This window comes from Centruroides vittatus, unplaced genomic scaffold (assembly GCF_030686945.1).
Source record: "Centruroides vittatus isolate TY-2023 unplaced genomic scaffold, ASM3068694v2 contig_3125, whole genome shotgun sequence".
In the NCBI taxonomy this organism is placed as follows: domain Eukaryota; kingdom Metazoa; phylum Arthropoda; class Arachnida; order Scorpiones; family Buthidae; genus Centruroides; species Centruroides vittatus.
Window position 1 is genome coordinate 398,978 of NW_027122014.1, and position 13,621 is coordinate 412,598.

The 13,621-nt window shown below is 26.4% G+C and overlaps 1 protein-coding gene across 1 annotated transcript in view; it reads left to right on the forward strand.

Moving 5' to 3' along the window:
* The window catches only part of LOC136973254 (putative uncharacterized protein DDB_G0274405), a 51,327-nt gene that overhangs the window by 17,214 nt on the left and 20,492 nt on the right, over nt 1-13,621 (forward strand). Inside the window, exons 3-11 of the mRNA XM_067267966.1 lie at nt 1,514-1,629; nt 1,809-1,911; nt 2,095-2,282; nt 3,620-3,676; nt 3,764-3,838; nt 6,166-6,433; nt 6,597-6,662; nt 7,329-7,391; nt 10,911-10,970. Coding sequence (XP_067124067.1) covers nt 1,514-1,629; nt 1,809-1,911; nt 2,095-2,282; nt 3,620-3,676; nt 3,764-3,838; nt 6,166-6,433; nt 6,597-6,662; nt 7,329-7,391; nt 10,911-10,970 — 996 coding nt within the window. The remainder of the gene's footprint in view (nt 1-1,513; nt 1,630-1,808; nt 1,912-2,094; nt 2,283-3,619; nt 3,677-3,763; nt 3,839-6,165; nt 6,434-6,596; nt 6,663-7,328; nt 7,392-10,910; nt 10,971-13,621) is intronic.

Consider the following 13,621-nt stretch of genomic DNA (forward strand, 5'->3'; position numbering starts at 1 on the left):
CAACGTACAAGAGTTACTTGTGTGTTGTCTTTTTAGTAACTTTTCTCTCTGTAGTCAAAATGTTTTATCCATATTTGTGTCCAACATTAATCCTGGTTGATTTTGTAGTTATTCTGTAGTCAAAATGTTTTATCCATATTTGTGTCCAACATTTTAGAATATGTGGGTGATCGAAAAAGATGTCTTATAGGAGGAGAAATGCTAAAACTGATAACTTCATATATATCTACTTCTTTCTCAGCAAATAATTCAATTTCACCAATACTTAATTTTGCTGAGCTTAAAATTCTTTTATTTTTACAAACATTTTCAACCTATCTAATATAGGCCATTGTCAGGTTTAATATTATAAATGTTCCAAAATGGAATGTACTGTTTTCAAATATTTTACATATTTAAAATTCAAAAAAACTAATTTAACTTTAAAGTAAATTGAAAGAAGTGTGTATATTAAATAAATAAAATAAACAAATAAAAACATAGAAAACAAAGCTAACTAGAAAGAAACATGATTTAAGGGTATTTAAGCCCCATACTTTTTCTATTATATATTTCCATGCTGTTGGAAATGCATTAGCATCCTTGCATTTAGGCAATGGCTTTTCATTTTACTTTTATAAATTTTCATCTCCAGCGCAATGGATGGAGAGTTACCGTTTTAATGACTTTCACCTCTTTCCATTTTAAAATCGCTCCTTCAGTCTGTGCCATAATTGCTAATGTTGTGTCGTTTGTCAATGTTGTATATATGATCTCACAGACATACCTGCCAGGTTTCTTCTAGTCACACCCACATAATCTTTTTCGATACCTAACTGTTGATTTTCAATTGGTATTTTATATATCCCAGCTTTTTCTTTACACTATCTTTATCATTCCATAGCAAGCTATAGATATTGGGTGCTCTTTTTCTTATAAAAACTCAAGAATGGTCTATAAAAGAGTTTATTTTATTTATTTAATATACACACTTCCTTCAAATTATTTTATAAAGTTAAATTATTTTTTGAATTTTAAATATGTAAAATATTCAAAAATGGTATGTTTCATTTTGGAACATTTACAATATTAAACCTTATGATGGCCTATATTAGATAGGTTGAAAATGTTTGTAAAAATAAAAGAATTTTAAGCTCAGCAAAATAGGTATTGGTGAAACTGAACTGATAACTTCAGTTTTATTTCCCACCTTTTTGCAGTAATTTATTTTTTGGAATGTGTGCATATGTATTGAGTTTGATGAATTTTTAGACTTACATCCAAATTCACAGCAATACTTATTATTTACCATTGTAGGTTGAACACTTTCTAATTCTAACAGATCACAGACTTTATACCCATAGCAGCTGCCATTATGTAGTTTGCTCTAATACTGCTAGGTGTCAGATCTATTGTTGGCACAAGCGAATAGACCAATACATTTGGATGAGTTTGTTACACAGTTAATAAATGTCTAATTTTTATTGTAGTTTACTTGCTTTCTTAAATTCAAGCTAAATTTTTGCTTTTATAGAAATAGAGGAAGATACTTTGGACAAGGAAATACAATGGGTGGTAATGGTTATGGACCCAGATCACAGAATATGGAAGCAGGAGGAAGTAGTGATGGAAATTTTGATTTTAACCAAGGTACATTGAGTTTATAAAATTTCATAATGTTAAATCTATTATAAGTTATGCCATGAAATAAAATTTTTAATTATGTTGTGATTTCTACCTTTAACATTTTTTCTATATATAAATGCATATAACATTAGTTTGAAGATATTGTATAATTTTATTTAAAAATAATTATATTTCCTCTTCAGGATTTTATGACCGATCATCTCAATTTGGTGATATGATGTATTCTGGAAATATGAATCAGATGCCAAGAAATCAGTGGGAAGTATCATATCCTATAAATACCAGGTGAGAATATTTTTATGAAGTGAAAAATAATTTAAATTTATCCAAAAATGCAAGAGTTTAAACTAAATTCCGTAAAATTATAATTAAAGTTTTATACCTATTTATTTATTTAGCATTTAGAATACTTAATAAGAATAGTTCTGAGCTATTTTGTTAATATAAATATTTCTCTTCTTTTAACAGATATATGGGATATCGACCAGATAATACAGATTATTCCTATTTTGGTCCTTATAATAATCCATCCAATGATTATGGCAATTATAGAGGAATGAATGCAACAAATTTTGATTATTCCAACAATTTCTCTGATGGATATGATATGTCACAAGATTATGGCTATAATGCTGATTTTGGATTTAATAATTACAGTAAGAAATACTCTTAGTATTAGTTTACATTTTATTGATATAGTGAATTATTAACTTATGTCTGTTCATTCATTTAATTTACATTTTCATTTTTTAATAATTTTAAATTTTCAAAACAGCTAGTCACTCTTATCAAATTTTATTCTTAATAAGAAAATTATTAAATGCAGTTAGTTAAATTTATTTTTCTGTTCAGGTGATTACTTAGTGTTAGAGTAAATTTAGTCTTTTTACCTTACAATTGGTTCAAACTTGGAGCATTGCACTACTGTTAATGGAATCTACAAAGATATAGCACAATACTCCAACTTTTGAATACGTATAAATGAAGCTTGAATGTATTCTCTGTACTCAAGAATGACAAAGATCCTGCCAATGAAACATCATATTCCAGGCATTTACTCAATACTTTTATACAACAATAGAATAGATCACCCCTATGAATATATTTAGTGGCAGGTGTAGATCTCTGCACACCAGGAGCAAAGAACATCAAGAATCAATCAGAAAATGCTTGACTACAACTACCTTAGTGGCTTTTACTTCTGATGGGACATTGATGTCTTTTTTCACAGGGCACTTTTGCATTGTGCATCAACTCATCTCATCTAAAATATTTGGATATATGCTAAATCTACAAGGCACTTTGTAAAGGGAGTGCAATTAACAGTAGAGATATGGTGCTCTTGTTGCATGTGTGGAGGGCATTGTTTGAAGTTTGTCTTGTTTAATTTATCATTTTTATTTTGTTACATGCTTACTCATTTATGTAATGTATTTTTTATTTATATTCATTTTGTGTAGTATTTTTATTTTAGGTCATTTTCTTTAGATATTTTAACTAATTTGTATATTCAACCGTTGTTTGTGCAATAAACAATACAATTTGAATTGCTTGATTGTTTGTATTTGTAAAGTAATTTTCTGTTCTGTCTTAAGAACCTGATGATCTTTAAATAAGATTGAAAATGTTAGGTTCAGTAATAATTTTTTAATCTGGATTTTTTTTTTTTTTTTTTTTAATTTTTTAATCTGGATTTAGGTATGTTTTGAGTTAATTATATATATATATTATAAATTGATACTTTTTGTTAAGGATACACATACAAATTCAGTTTTATAGTGTTAATTTGGTCTGCATTGTATTTTTATGATGATTATATTCACTCTGAAAGAAATTAAAAACAGTTCCATTTGTATGTTTTTTCCCCCTGCTTATATGATCTTTCTCTCAGTTTTCTTGAAAAACATAAATAGGGTTTGATTGTATTTGTGAATTCATTTATAATTATGTTTTTATAACTTTGAAATTAATTTGTTTTTTGATGTTATGATAGATGATACTTTCCATATGCCATCCAGACCAGGTGGTGGTCCTTTTCATTCCAGAAGAGGTACAACTTTTTTAAATCTAAATTAAAATAATGAAGTTACTAAAAACAGTAATTAAAATAATAGTATGTTTTAAATTTAAATTTTAGGGAATTTTCCTCATCGTGGACGGGGCAGAGGACGTTTTTCAAGAACACCTAAACAGTTTCATGCAAACAGACAAGGTAAAATTCTTTGCATTTTTTGTCATTATTTAAAAGTTGATTTTATCTGATATAATCTTTTTTTTTTTTTTTTTCTGGATTTATGTTCATTTTAACATTCACTGTATAGGTTAAATCATCTAAGGAAAGACATAATAAATAATCTAAAGTACCAAGTAATTGTAAAGTATTCCTATTCAGCACTATCTGAAGGAATATGAAGCAGTCCAAACTTAACCAAATTTTTTATATTGATGTTTCTGAACATTGAAGAGATTCTACAGGAAAAAATTCTATTTCAAAACTTACCACTACAAAACTTGTGGTGCCACATGAGACAAAAATAATATATAGCTTATGCATAATACACATTGCTATTGTCAATTTCTAGATATAAAATGCCTATAGCATATGAAATAACATTTGTATTAATGGAGATCAGCAGCAGTTGTTATGACTGTGCTTGAATATGCCTGTCTTGTTTAATAAAAACAATACTAATGCTGTAACTGCATTTCATATTACAGCACCTTAAAAAATTGCGTCAAGATTTTTGCTAGTTGCAGTTGTTGCATCTTCTGTAGTGGTGAGTTTTGGAACAATTTTTCTCTTTGGAAATCTCTTCTACATATCCTGAAACAGTAATTTTAGTTGAGTTTGGACTGCTACATATCGCTTCAGACAGTGTTGAATAGTACTTTAATTATGAGCATTCTGTATATTTTTTAATAATTCTTAAATTACTCATTTATGACTGTGCCTGAATATGCTTACTCATAACTTGGCTTTAGAATTTAAGTCAAGAAATTGAAATACTTTTGATATTAAATTTATATATAAAATTTTAATAATAAATAAACTTTTTCAATGAAAATATAAATTTGATATAGTTCTATGCTCATTCTAAATAGAGTTTTTAAATTCATTGTTGTTACCAATTTGATATTTGTCATGAAGTAACTTCAGTTATATTATTAATGTTAAAAAATCTAACATATAAAGGAATTCAATAAATTATATTAAATGCTAAAGAATTTATTATTTTGGAAGATTTTCCCAAAGTTCATAGACAGAATTAAATGTACAATTGTTAAAACATTTATCCAGTTAAAATCTTAGTTTTATTTAATTATTTGATATTTTATGATAACAAGTTGACAAGAATTTTCTTCTGGCAAATGAATATGGATCAGTTATTTTGAAATCTTATATCAAACATTTTTGAGATTTATAACATTAAAATTTATTTGATTTGAATTTTAAAAATATACATTTTAAGCTACTTAAACATTATTTTTAAATGAGTAATTTTTAAAATTTTATTCTGATATTAGATTTGAGTTCACATTTTTTTTCTCACATCAGTACATTAAATGATTATACAGAAATCTTATATTTATGAATTGCTTCTCCATAACTCTATAAATTGATATCTCAAATTGAAATTATTTTCTATTTTCTAGAACATTTAAGGAATAAAAGTAATTCCTCTTATTAATAAAATTGAAGACAAAGTCTTTCCAAAAGGATCCACCATTTATTTCTTGTGTTCCAGGCTATACACATTCATGGCGACAGACCTTTCTTTATAGGCTACATGCTGCCAGAAGTTAAAGAAGTCCTTTAAAAAACATAAATATATCCAATTAAAATTATAAAAGTTTCTTTAAAAAGCACTGGTGACATACAGACATCTTGCTTTTCATCCATCCTATGGGGTGTTTCTGCTTTTATCTACTAGAACGAGCGCTGGAAAATGTAGATTTGGCAGCTGCACCCTGGTGACGATACATTTAGATTTTTCTTTGTAAATTTTTTGTCTGATGGAGATTATTAATTATTATTATTATTAATAAAATTGAAGACAAAGTCTGCCCAAAAAGGACCTATTAGTTACCATTGATTAATTCGGTTCAGAAAAATTATTAAAACATTAATGTCAATTTGCTTTCACAGACATCAAATAATAAAATAAAATATAGACTATAGTTGAAAGTATAGTTGATAAGTGATATAGATGAAAGTAGAGCAGGGATTAATCCATTCCACTTTCTGATTCTGTCTCTTGCTACAAGAAGTTATCCATTCAAATCAGATAAATATTTATTGTTTGTGTGGCAAACTGCTCATTTGTATTATAATTATCCACCAAGATTTCTTGTGTTATCATTGGTTGGGATGAATGTTATACTCAGTTATTTAATTAACCATATCAAAATTAATCCCATTACAGTATCGTCACTAAACATCCTTAACAAAGTTCTTAGGCTAGCTTTATATAAAAATTAATAAATTACTTACAGATAATCAGAATTTGAAATATAAATGAATATGTGCTATATTTTTAGGAAAGAAAAAGAAGAAGAAATCTCAAGATTCTGCAGCACCAAAACATGTGTTTGCTAAAAAGCCATGGTTTGATGATGCAATTTTGAAATTATTAAAAGAAAAAATTAGAGCACATAAACGAATGAAAAGATCGCCATCAAAGTCAAATATTGAAGCTTTTAAAGAATTAAGGAAAGAAGTTAGAAGAATATCAAGGCAGAGTTATAATGATTATTGTTTAAAATCTGGCTTACCAAATAAATATCTTGAAGCAGCAAAAGCTAAAAGGTATAGTTTTTTTTCCCCCAGTATCAAATTTAGAAATAAAAAAATAAATTGTACAAACAACAAATTTAATTCTTTCACAATTCAAATAAAATTTTAAGTTAAAAAGAAATATAAACCTGTATTTTCAAATTATGCTTTTTTTTTTAATAATTAAATTTTGCAGACAAAAAGCTGAAGAAGCTGCTTCTAAACCTGAAGATGATAGTATTCCTGTCAACAGTGAACCAGGGTTGGTGTTGTTTATTCTCTTGTTTTTTGAATTATTACAAAAAATATCACATAAATTTTTAACAATTATTCAATTAACTTATTTGATAACTAAGTTATATGCTGTTGGTCTTCTCATAATATATAAATTGTCTTTTAATGAACAATTTTTGTGGCATGGAAATATGTAATTCAAACTTTTTGAAGCATTTTTTAATCATTATTCAGATTAGATATGGAACCTATTTTGCAGGATGGAATTTTTATTGTTTTATGAATAAAATAAAGACAAGTGACCAAATGAAGTCCTCCAATTTTTATGATGATAGGATTTTTCAAAAAGTCTATTATCATAAAAATTTCAAAATATTATTTTGTTAATGTATTAATATTAACTGAAATAAAACATTCTAATAATAATTTTATAGCATTCTTTATTGAAGTAATTACTATGTTAAATAAATTTATATAAAAATTTAAATTTTTCAGTAGAAAATAAAACTTTAGTATATAATTATTAAAGTAAACAAAATGTAAAAAAGCTGTTATTACAGGATATCAATAAGATTTTTTTTTAAATTAGTTATTAGTTAATTACAAAAAACTAAAATTAACTTTTCAATAACATTTATATTATTTAATGATTTCTTTAATATATAAAATTAAAAAGGTTTTTCTTATCCTATAGAGAAGAAAATGGACACAGCAGTAATAATAATATTGACCAAAATGAAAATTCCACTAATGAAAGGTTTGTAGAAAGTCGTCGTTTTTTAAGATTATTTTCTACTACAATTTTTTAGTACTCTGCTTTTTTAGAATAGCTTTTAATATAACTTCATTTAGAATTTATTTGGTTCCTGTTTATTAAATTAATTTGATTGAATTATTGAAATTTTTGTGGTTTTAACTTATTTCAACTTTAATTTATTTTAGTAATGTTTTTATACATATATATATATTATTACATATATTTAATTATGTGAAATAGTATATATAATTCTGATATTAACTTACATAACATACAAACTGAAAAATAATTCTAGATATGTAGATTTGTGTGTTGAAAGCAAGAATCAGTGACAGATATGAACTAAGCTATTATAGTCTGTTATTTCTTTTATTGATACTACTTTCCAAATCGTACATAATATACATCATTAGACTTAATCAGTAAAAGACTACTAAAAGGTGGCAACTCTAAATATTTGTAACATAGTAAGGAAGCTTTTTAAAATTTCTTTCTGTCTCAAATTTTTTCATACTTTAGTAAAGAAAAAATTTCTATTAATGCAAAAGCTACCTAATATTTGTCATTTTCCATATAATGACTGAACCCAGAATTAACTTTTGATTAGATCATCATCATCTTGTGCATAATAAATAATAATAATGATTCAAAAACATTAGATCTTGATGATGATTATTTATATATACAGAATACACTAATACACAGTCACTATTTTTAATTTGTTAAGATACTTGTGTATAAATTACCTTTATGTTTATACACCACTTTGAGACTTATTTAATTTCATTTAAAATAATTAGAAATGAAAATATGCCCAATTTTGCCCTAGTTGTAGCAATGCTCCTTCCTGCCATTTTGGTTATTGAACTTATTCCCTCCATTCTAGTATAAAAACACTTCCAAAAACAACATCGTGAGTTGACATTATTGTTTTCAATTTCAGATTATTTTTTAAATTTATATTATTAACAGAAAAATGATTATAAATTAAATTTTGACAAAATACTGATGCTGTTTCTTTCTGAATAAAATTGTGCCTAAGCAAAGAACTGTTGCGGGTAGGGAAGAAAGAACTGAAAAATTGTATCTGATTAAATGTCATGTACTTAACAGGATTTCCTTTTTTTTTTAACTCAACTTTTAGGTTCTCTGACTTTACCAATATATTTTCCAGTAAATTTTTACTGTTTTAGTATCATAAACTGACAAGTTTGTTTCTATTATAATTAAATTTATATAAGATTTTTTTCATTTATTTCTTTCACAATTTTATTTTTTAAAGTTTATATTTGCATTTGTGAGAATTTTGAATATACAGTAGAGCATCGATTATCCGACTTAATTGGGAACTGGGGTTGGTCAGATAACTGAAAAGTATGAAAAAATACATTATTAGTATAGTGTATTAGGCCTGGTTTAAATACTAGCCTCCCTTTCATGGTTGAGCCAGTGCTGCCAGCTAAAACATGCAAAAATTTAACAAAAATAATATTAAAGTAGCCAAGACATAACCAAATATTGTAGCGCCACATCACTAGCGGACATTTGAATTTGCCGACTAGAACGCGGTCGGTTCATCAGGGGTCGGATAATCGATGCTCTACTGTATTTGTAATTATGAACATACTACTAAAAAAATACATTTAATGAAAATAAATTATAATTTCTTAATACATTTATCAGTACTTTTGGTTTCATATTTATTGTTTTTTTATTAATTTAGTTCTCTTTCATTTTATCAATGAATGACTACTTACTACTTATATCATATTGTAGAAATCAGCAATATTAAATGTATCAGAATAATGAGTTTTTTAAAAAGATATACATACAGTCACAGCTTACAATCATGATAAATCAAATCTTTTAAATATATTTATATGTATGTATAATCTGGCAAAGCATTTGTTACTGGTATCATTCTAATATTATATTTATAATTTGATGATGATTTGACATCAGACAGTATTATTGTCAATAATGTGAAAATTATACTGTATATTATACTCATACATACTGAATACAATAATTCTCAATGTTAGGCAATTGCATTAAATGTGTTAAACCATTTTTTTTCTTTTAATTTCTAGTAGAAGATGCTTTTATAAATTTTCTTACAGAATATAATTTTAAATGCTATTAAGACATCTTTCATTCTAGAGAAAGAAATGAATTTCAAACACTATTATAATGTTACATTCATTAGAATGCATTTTGCCTTAAAGCTCTTCTCTTATCTTATCATGTTACTTTTTTTATAGCACTTATTATCAAATAGTAAAATCATTTTAAGAAATGAACATTCTAAGTTTTTTGGTTTTATAAAATTTATGGTTGAAAAATATTTTGTGATTTAAAATTATAAAGATTTTTATAAAATATAAATCTCATATAAAGTATTGACATAATTCTCTTATGTATTCTTGATTTCAAATTTCTTATTAAGATTAAATTATTTAGACGACCTTCTAGATTACCCATGTTCTGCTTGATCATTTTATATTAGATGACTATAACATTTGTAACTGTTCATGATTACAGAAGTTGTATGAAATTTTTCACAACAAAAGAATTACATTGTTCTCTGGTTTTTTTTCTTTTATTTTTATCATTAGCTTTCATTTAAAATTTATATATAAGTTATCTGTGATTAACAAAACAAATATGCTTAAATTTACTTTAATTCCAATGAAAATTTTTGTTTTCAAATTTAAGCTTATTAATATAAAAATTAAAAAGTTGTGTATATTTTGTAAAACTGATTTTTCTAATTCAAAATTTATATCTTAATTATATTCATATATTGATAAAAAAAAACAAAAATTATATACTATCAATGCATTATTTGTTTCAAAATATTTAATTGGAAATTCAAAAACATTTGTGTGTTATGTAAAATAAAAAAATAATACTATATTAAAGGTTACAAATAAGTTTATTGTAAGCATAGAAGTGGTGGTTTTTCTCTATTATAAATGATGGTGATAAGATTTGTGGATCTTTCTGATATTACACAATATTTTTTGTTTTAAAATGTTTAATAATTAAAAACTTAAATTAACATTTTTTAAAAAGACAATTATATTTATAATGATAAACTGCAAGAAAGATAAAACACCTCCAAACTTCAACAATAAACTATAAGAGGTTGTTGCAAGTTAGTGCATTTTCATTATTTAGGAATTTTGAATTTGACCATATAAATTTTTTTGTTTTGATTTGTTAAATTTATGATTAAAGTTGTTATGAATTCTTTTTATTGCTTTAAATTTCAAATTTTCTATTAAAATAATTGGTTACATTTTATTAAATGAAGATTGAGAGTAGCGTGGTTTTATTTTATATATAACACTGAGAAAGAAACATTAGCATATTTTAATTCTTGTTACTAGAATAGAAAGATTTATGTAAAAAAATTGTATATGAATCCTTTAAATCAGTGTTATTTAAAAATAAATAAATAAATAAATAAATTATTCTTGAAATGTATGATTTTAATTATTTATTTTTTGATTGAAGGTCAGAACAAGAGACTCAATTAGCTGAAGTAGTAAATGATGAGGGAGATGATGCTAATAGGTATATAATAATAATTTTGATAGCAATATTTGTTTTAAATTAAGGAATTTGTATTCAGTATAATAATAGTTTTAGCTGTCATTTAAGTAGAAAATAATTTTTCACACTGGTAAAGAGAGATGATTTATGTTTATTCATCTTTACATTTTCTTTTCCAATAAACAGTCAAACCTCAGTTTTCAAACAACTCACTTTTTGAACAAATCAGTTCACAAATAGAATTTTGAACTCATATTTGCTTTGGTTACGATATGATAACATGTTACCGAACAAACTACTTTGCAAGAGCCGGCCACAGATTAGAGAGACAGGTGGTCGACTCCCTATACGTCCTACATTAAAGAGTCTAAGGCTCAACTAATCAACAACAGGACTACTGTTCAGAAGTTAGTGGTGCTGAGATCTTGCACCATTAGACATCATGGCACAAATCATCAATGACATTGCTATTTAAATTAAATTTCAATGTGCATGCTGGAAAGATACTACTTTTGTTTTTCAGTATCCACTGCAGTTGAGTTTAAGCAAAATTAATTAATGAAAACTGCTTTAATTGACATTTACGTAATATAAATAGCATTCAAGAATTTGTTTAAAGGTGCTTAAGTCAAATTAAATAACAAAAATTTATTAATATAATATTATATTGCATTTGTGGACATTGTTATGCATCAAATACTGCTAAAAATGTTTAAAAAAGAGGGGGATTTATTTTGGGGGTCAAGACATTACTTTTATATTGTTTTTTATGGGAAAATTTGTTTTGGTTTTAGAACAAATCAGTTTTCAAACAACTTTTAGGAAAAAAGTTATGTTCAAAAACCAAGGTTTGATTGTAGTCTAACAACTATTAGTAAATTAGTTATGTTTATCGTAAAGTTTTCAAAATTATACTTTGCATAAATTTTACATTATCTAATTTGGATAATTATGTATTTTTACAATTTTTAACAAAAATGTGATCAAATAACTAAAAAAAATAATACTGAAACATGTCTAAATTTCTTTTTATAATTGAAAATAGTTTATTAAATACTATGAATATATCAATATACAGGGTGTCCCATAAATTTGTAAATAGTTTAAAAATTCATAAAAGTTGAAAGAATTGGTATATTTGAATGCAGTTTGCATAAAAGTTATTCTCAAAAAAGGGATATTTTTTGGGTAGAGAAGAAGAAAATAATTCAATTTTTGTCGATAGAGGGCGCTAAACACAAAAAATTCACTGGAATTGCACAAGTCTGAGTCTTATAAAATGCAGGGTGATGCAGGGTTAATTGTATGATTAATAGCTCATTTCTGAATTTTCCTGTTACTGCCGCTGACATACAGTTTTCATTATGATGTTGGCATTGGTGAATAAAGCACTGTTGGTGAAGTTGTTTTATCTCAGCCACAAATCACCAGCTGAAACTTTAAGAAGGTTTAGGACACAGAAGAGAATGAAGAAAGATTTAGGTCCAATCACTCCTGTCAGATTGGTTTCCCTAGTACGATGTTTTGAAGAAACGGGAAGTTTGTGTAATCGCCAGTAATGGGAAAATTCGGAAATGAGCTGTTAATCGTACACTCTGCATTTTATGACTCAGATTTGTGCAATTCCAGTGATTTTCTTGCATTCAGCATCCTCCATCGACAAAAATTTGAAATATTTTCTTTTTCTCTATCCAAAAAAATCCCCCTTGGTGAGAATAACTTTTACACAAACCACATTTAAATATACCAATTCTTTCAACTTTTATGAATTTTTAAACTATTTACAAATTTATGGGACACTACAGGGTGTCCAATAATATAGTGAATAGTAGAGAAATAATATTTTATATTTTAATAAGATATTGGGTATCAACCAAGAAAAATTGTGCATCTTGAAATAAATCATATTTGCAATTTATATTGGTGGTGGTGGTTCCACCAATGCTAAGTAGCATACTGGGCAGCAATTATCTTCCATCGATTTCAGCCCTGGGTGAGGGCTTCAGCTACCTCCCATGTCACATTGAGCATCTTCAAATCTTGAAGAAAAGTTCTATGCCAAGTATTCCTGGGGCATCTGCATGGTCGTTTGGCACCAGGGGGACCCATTTCATGGCTGTCTTAGGGATTCTATTATTATCCATACGAAGAATGTGGCTGGCTAGTTGAACTCTTCTATGGGTGACAATGTTATGAAGTTTACACACCTCACTCCTTCAGATATTGATATGGAAAGCAATTTTTACTTTTTTGGCTCTGTTGTATATAACAGAGGGAAAGTATGACTATTGGTCAAAAAATGATTCCCCAGATTTTTTATTTTTGGATTCAGGACCTTAAAACCTCAAGAAATGCAAAAAAATCGGGAGTTTTTTCTGTATGTATGGTTGTTAGTGTCTGTACAGCACAATTTTGTTTACTCTCTTTGAAACTTAACTCCTGTGTTTTTTGTCAAAAATTTCTGAAATTTTGCAGGGAGGTTTGTGTATTGGGACATTAATGCTGTTAAATTTTGGTGGTTAAAGGTCAAGGGAGTAGGGAGATGAAGGGCTTCGTGTATCATATCTCCAGTAGGGGTCAGACTTAATGACAATTTTACTTGTTATTAACATTTAAAATTTTTTATAAAATCCATCCCTATCCTGAAAATTAATCTTTTTGCCATTTTATAA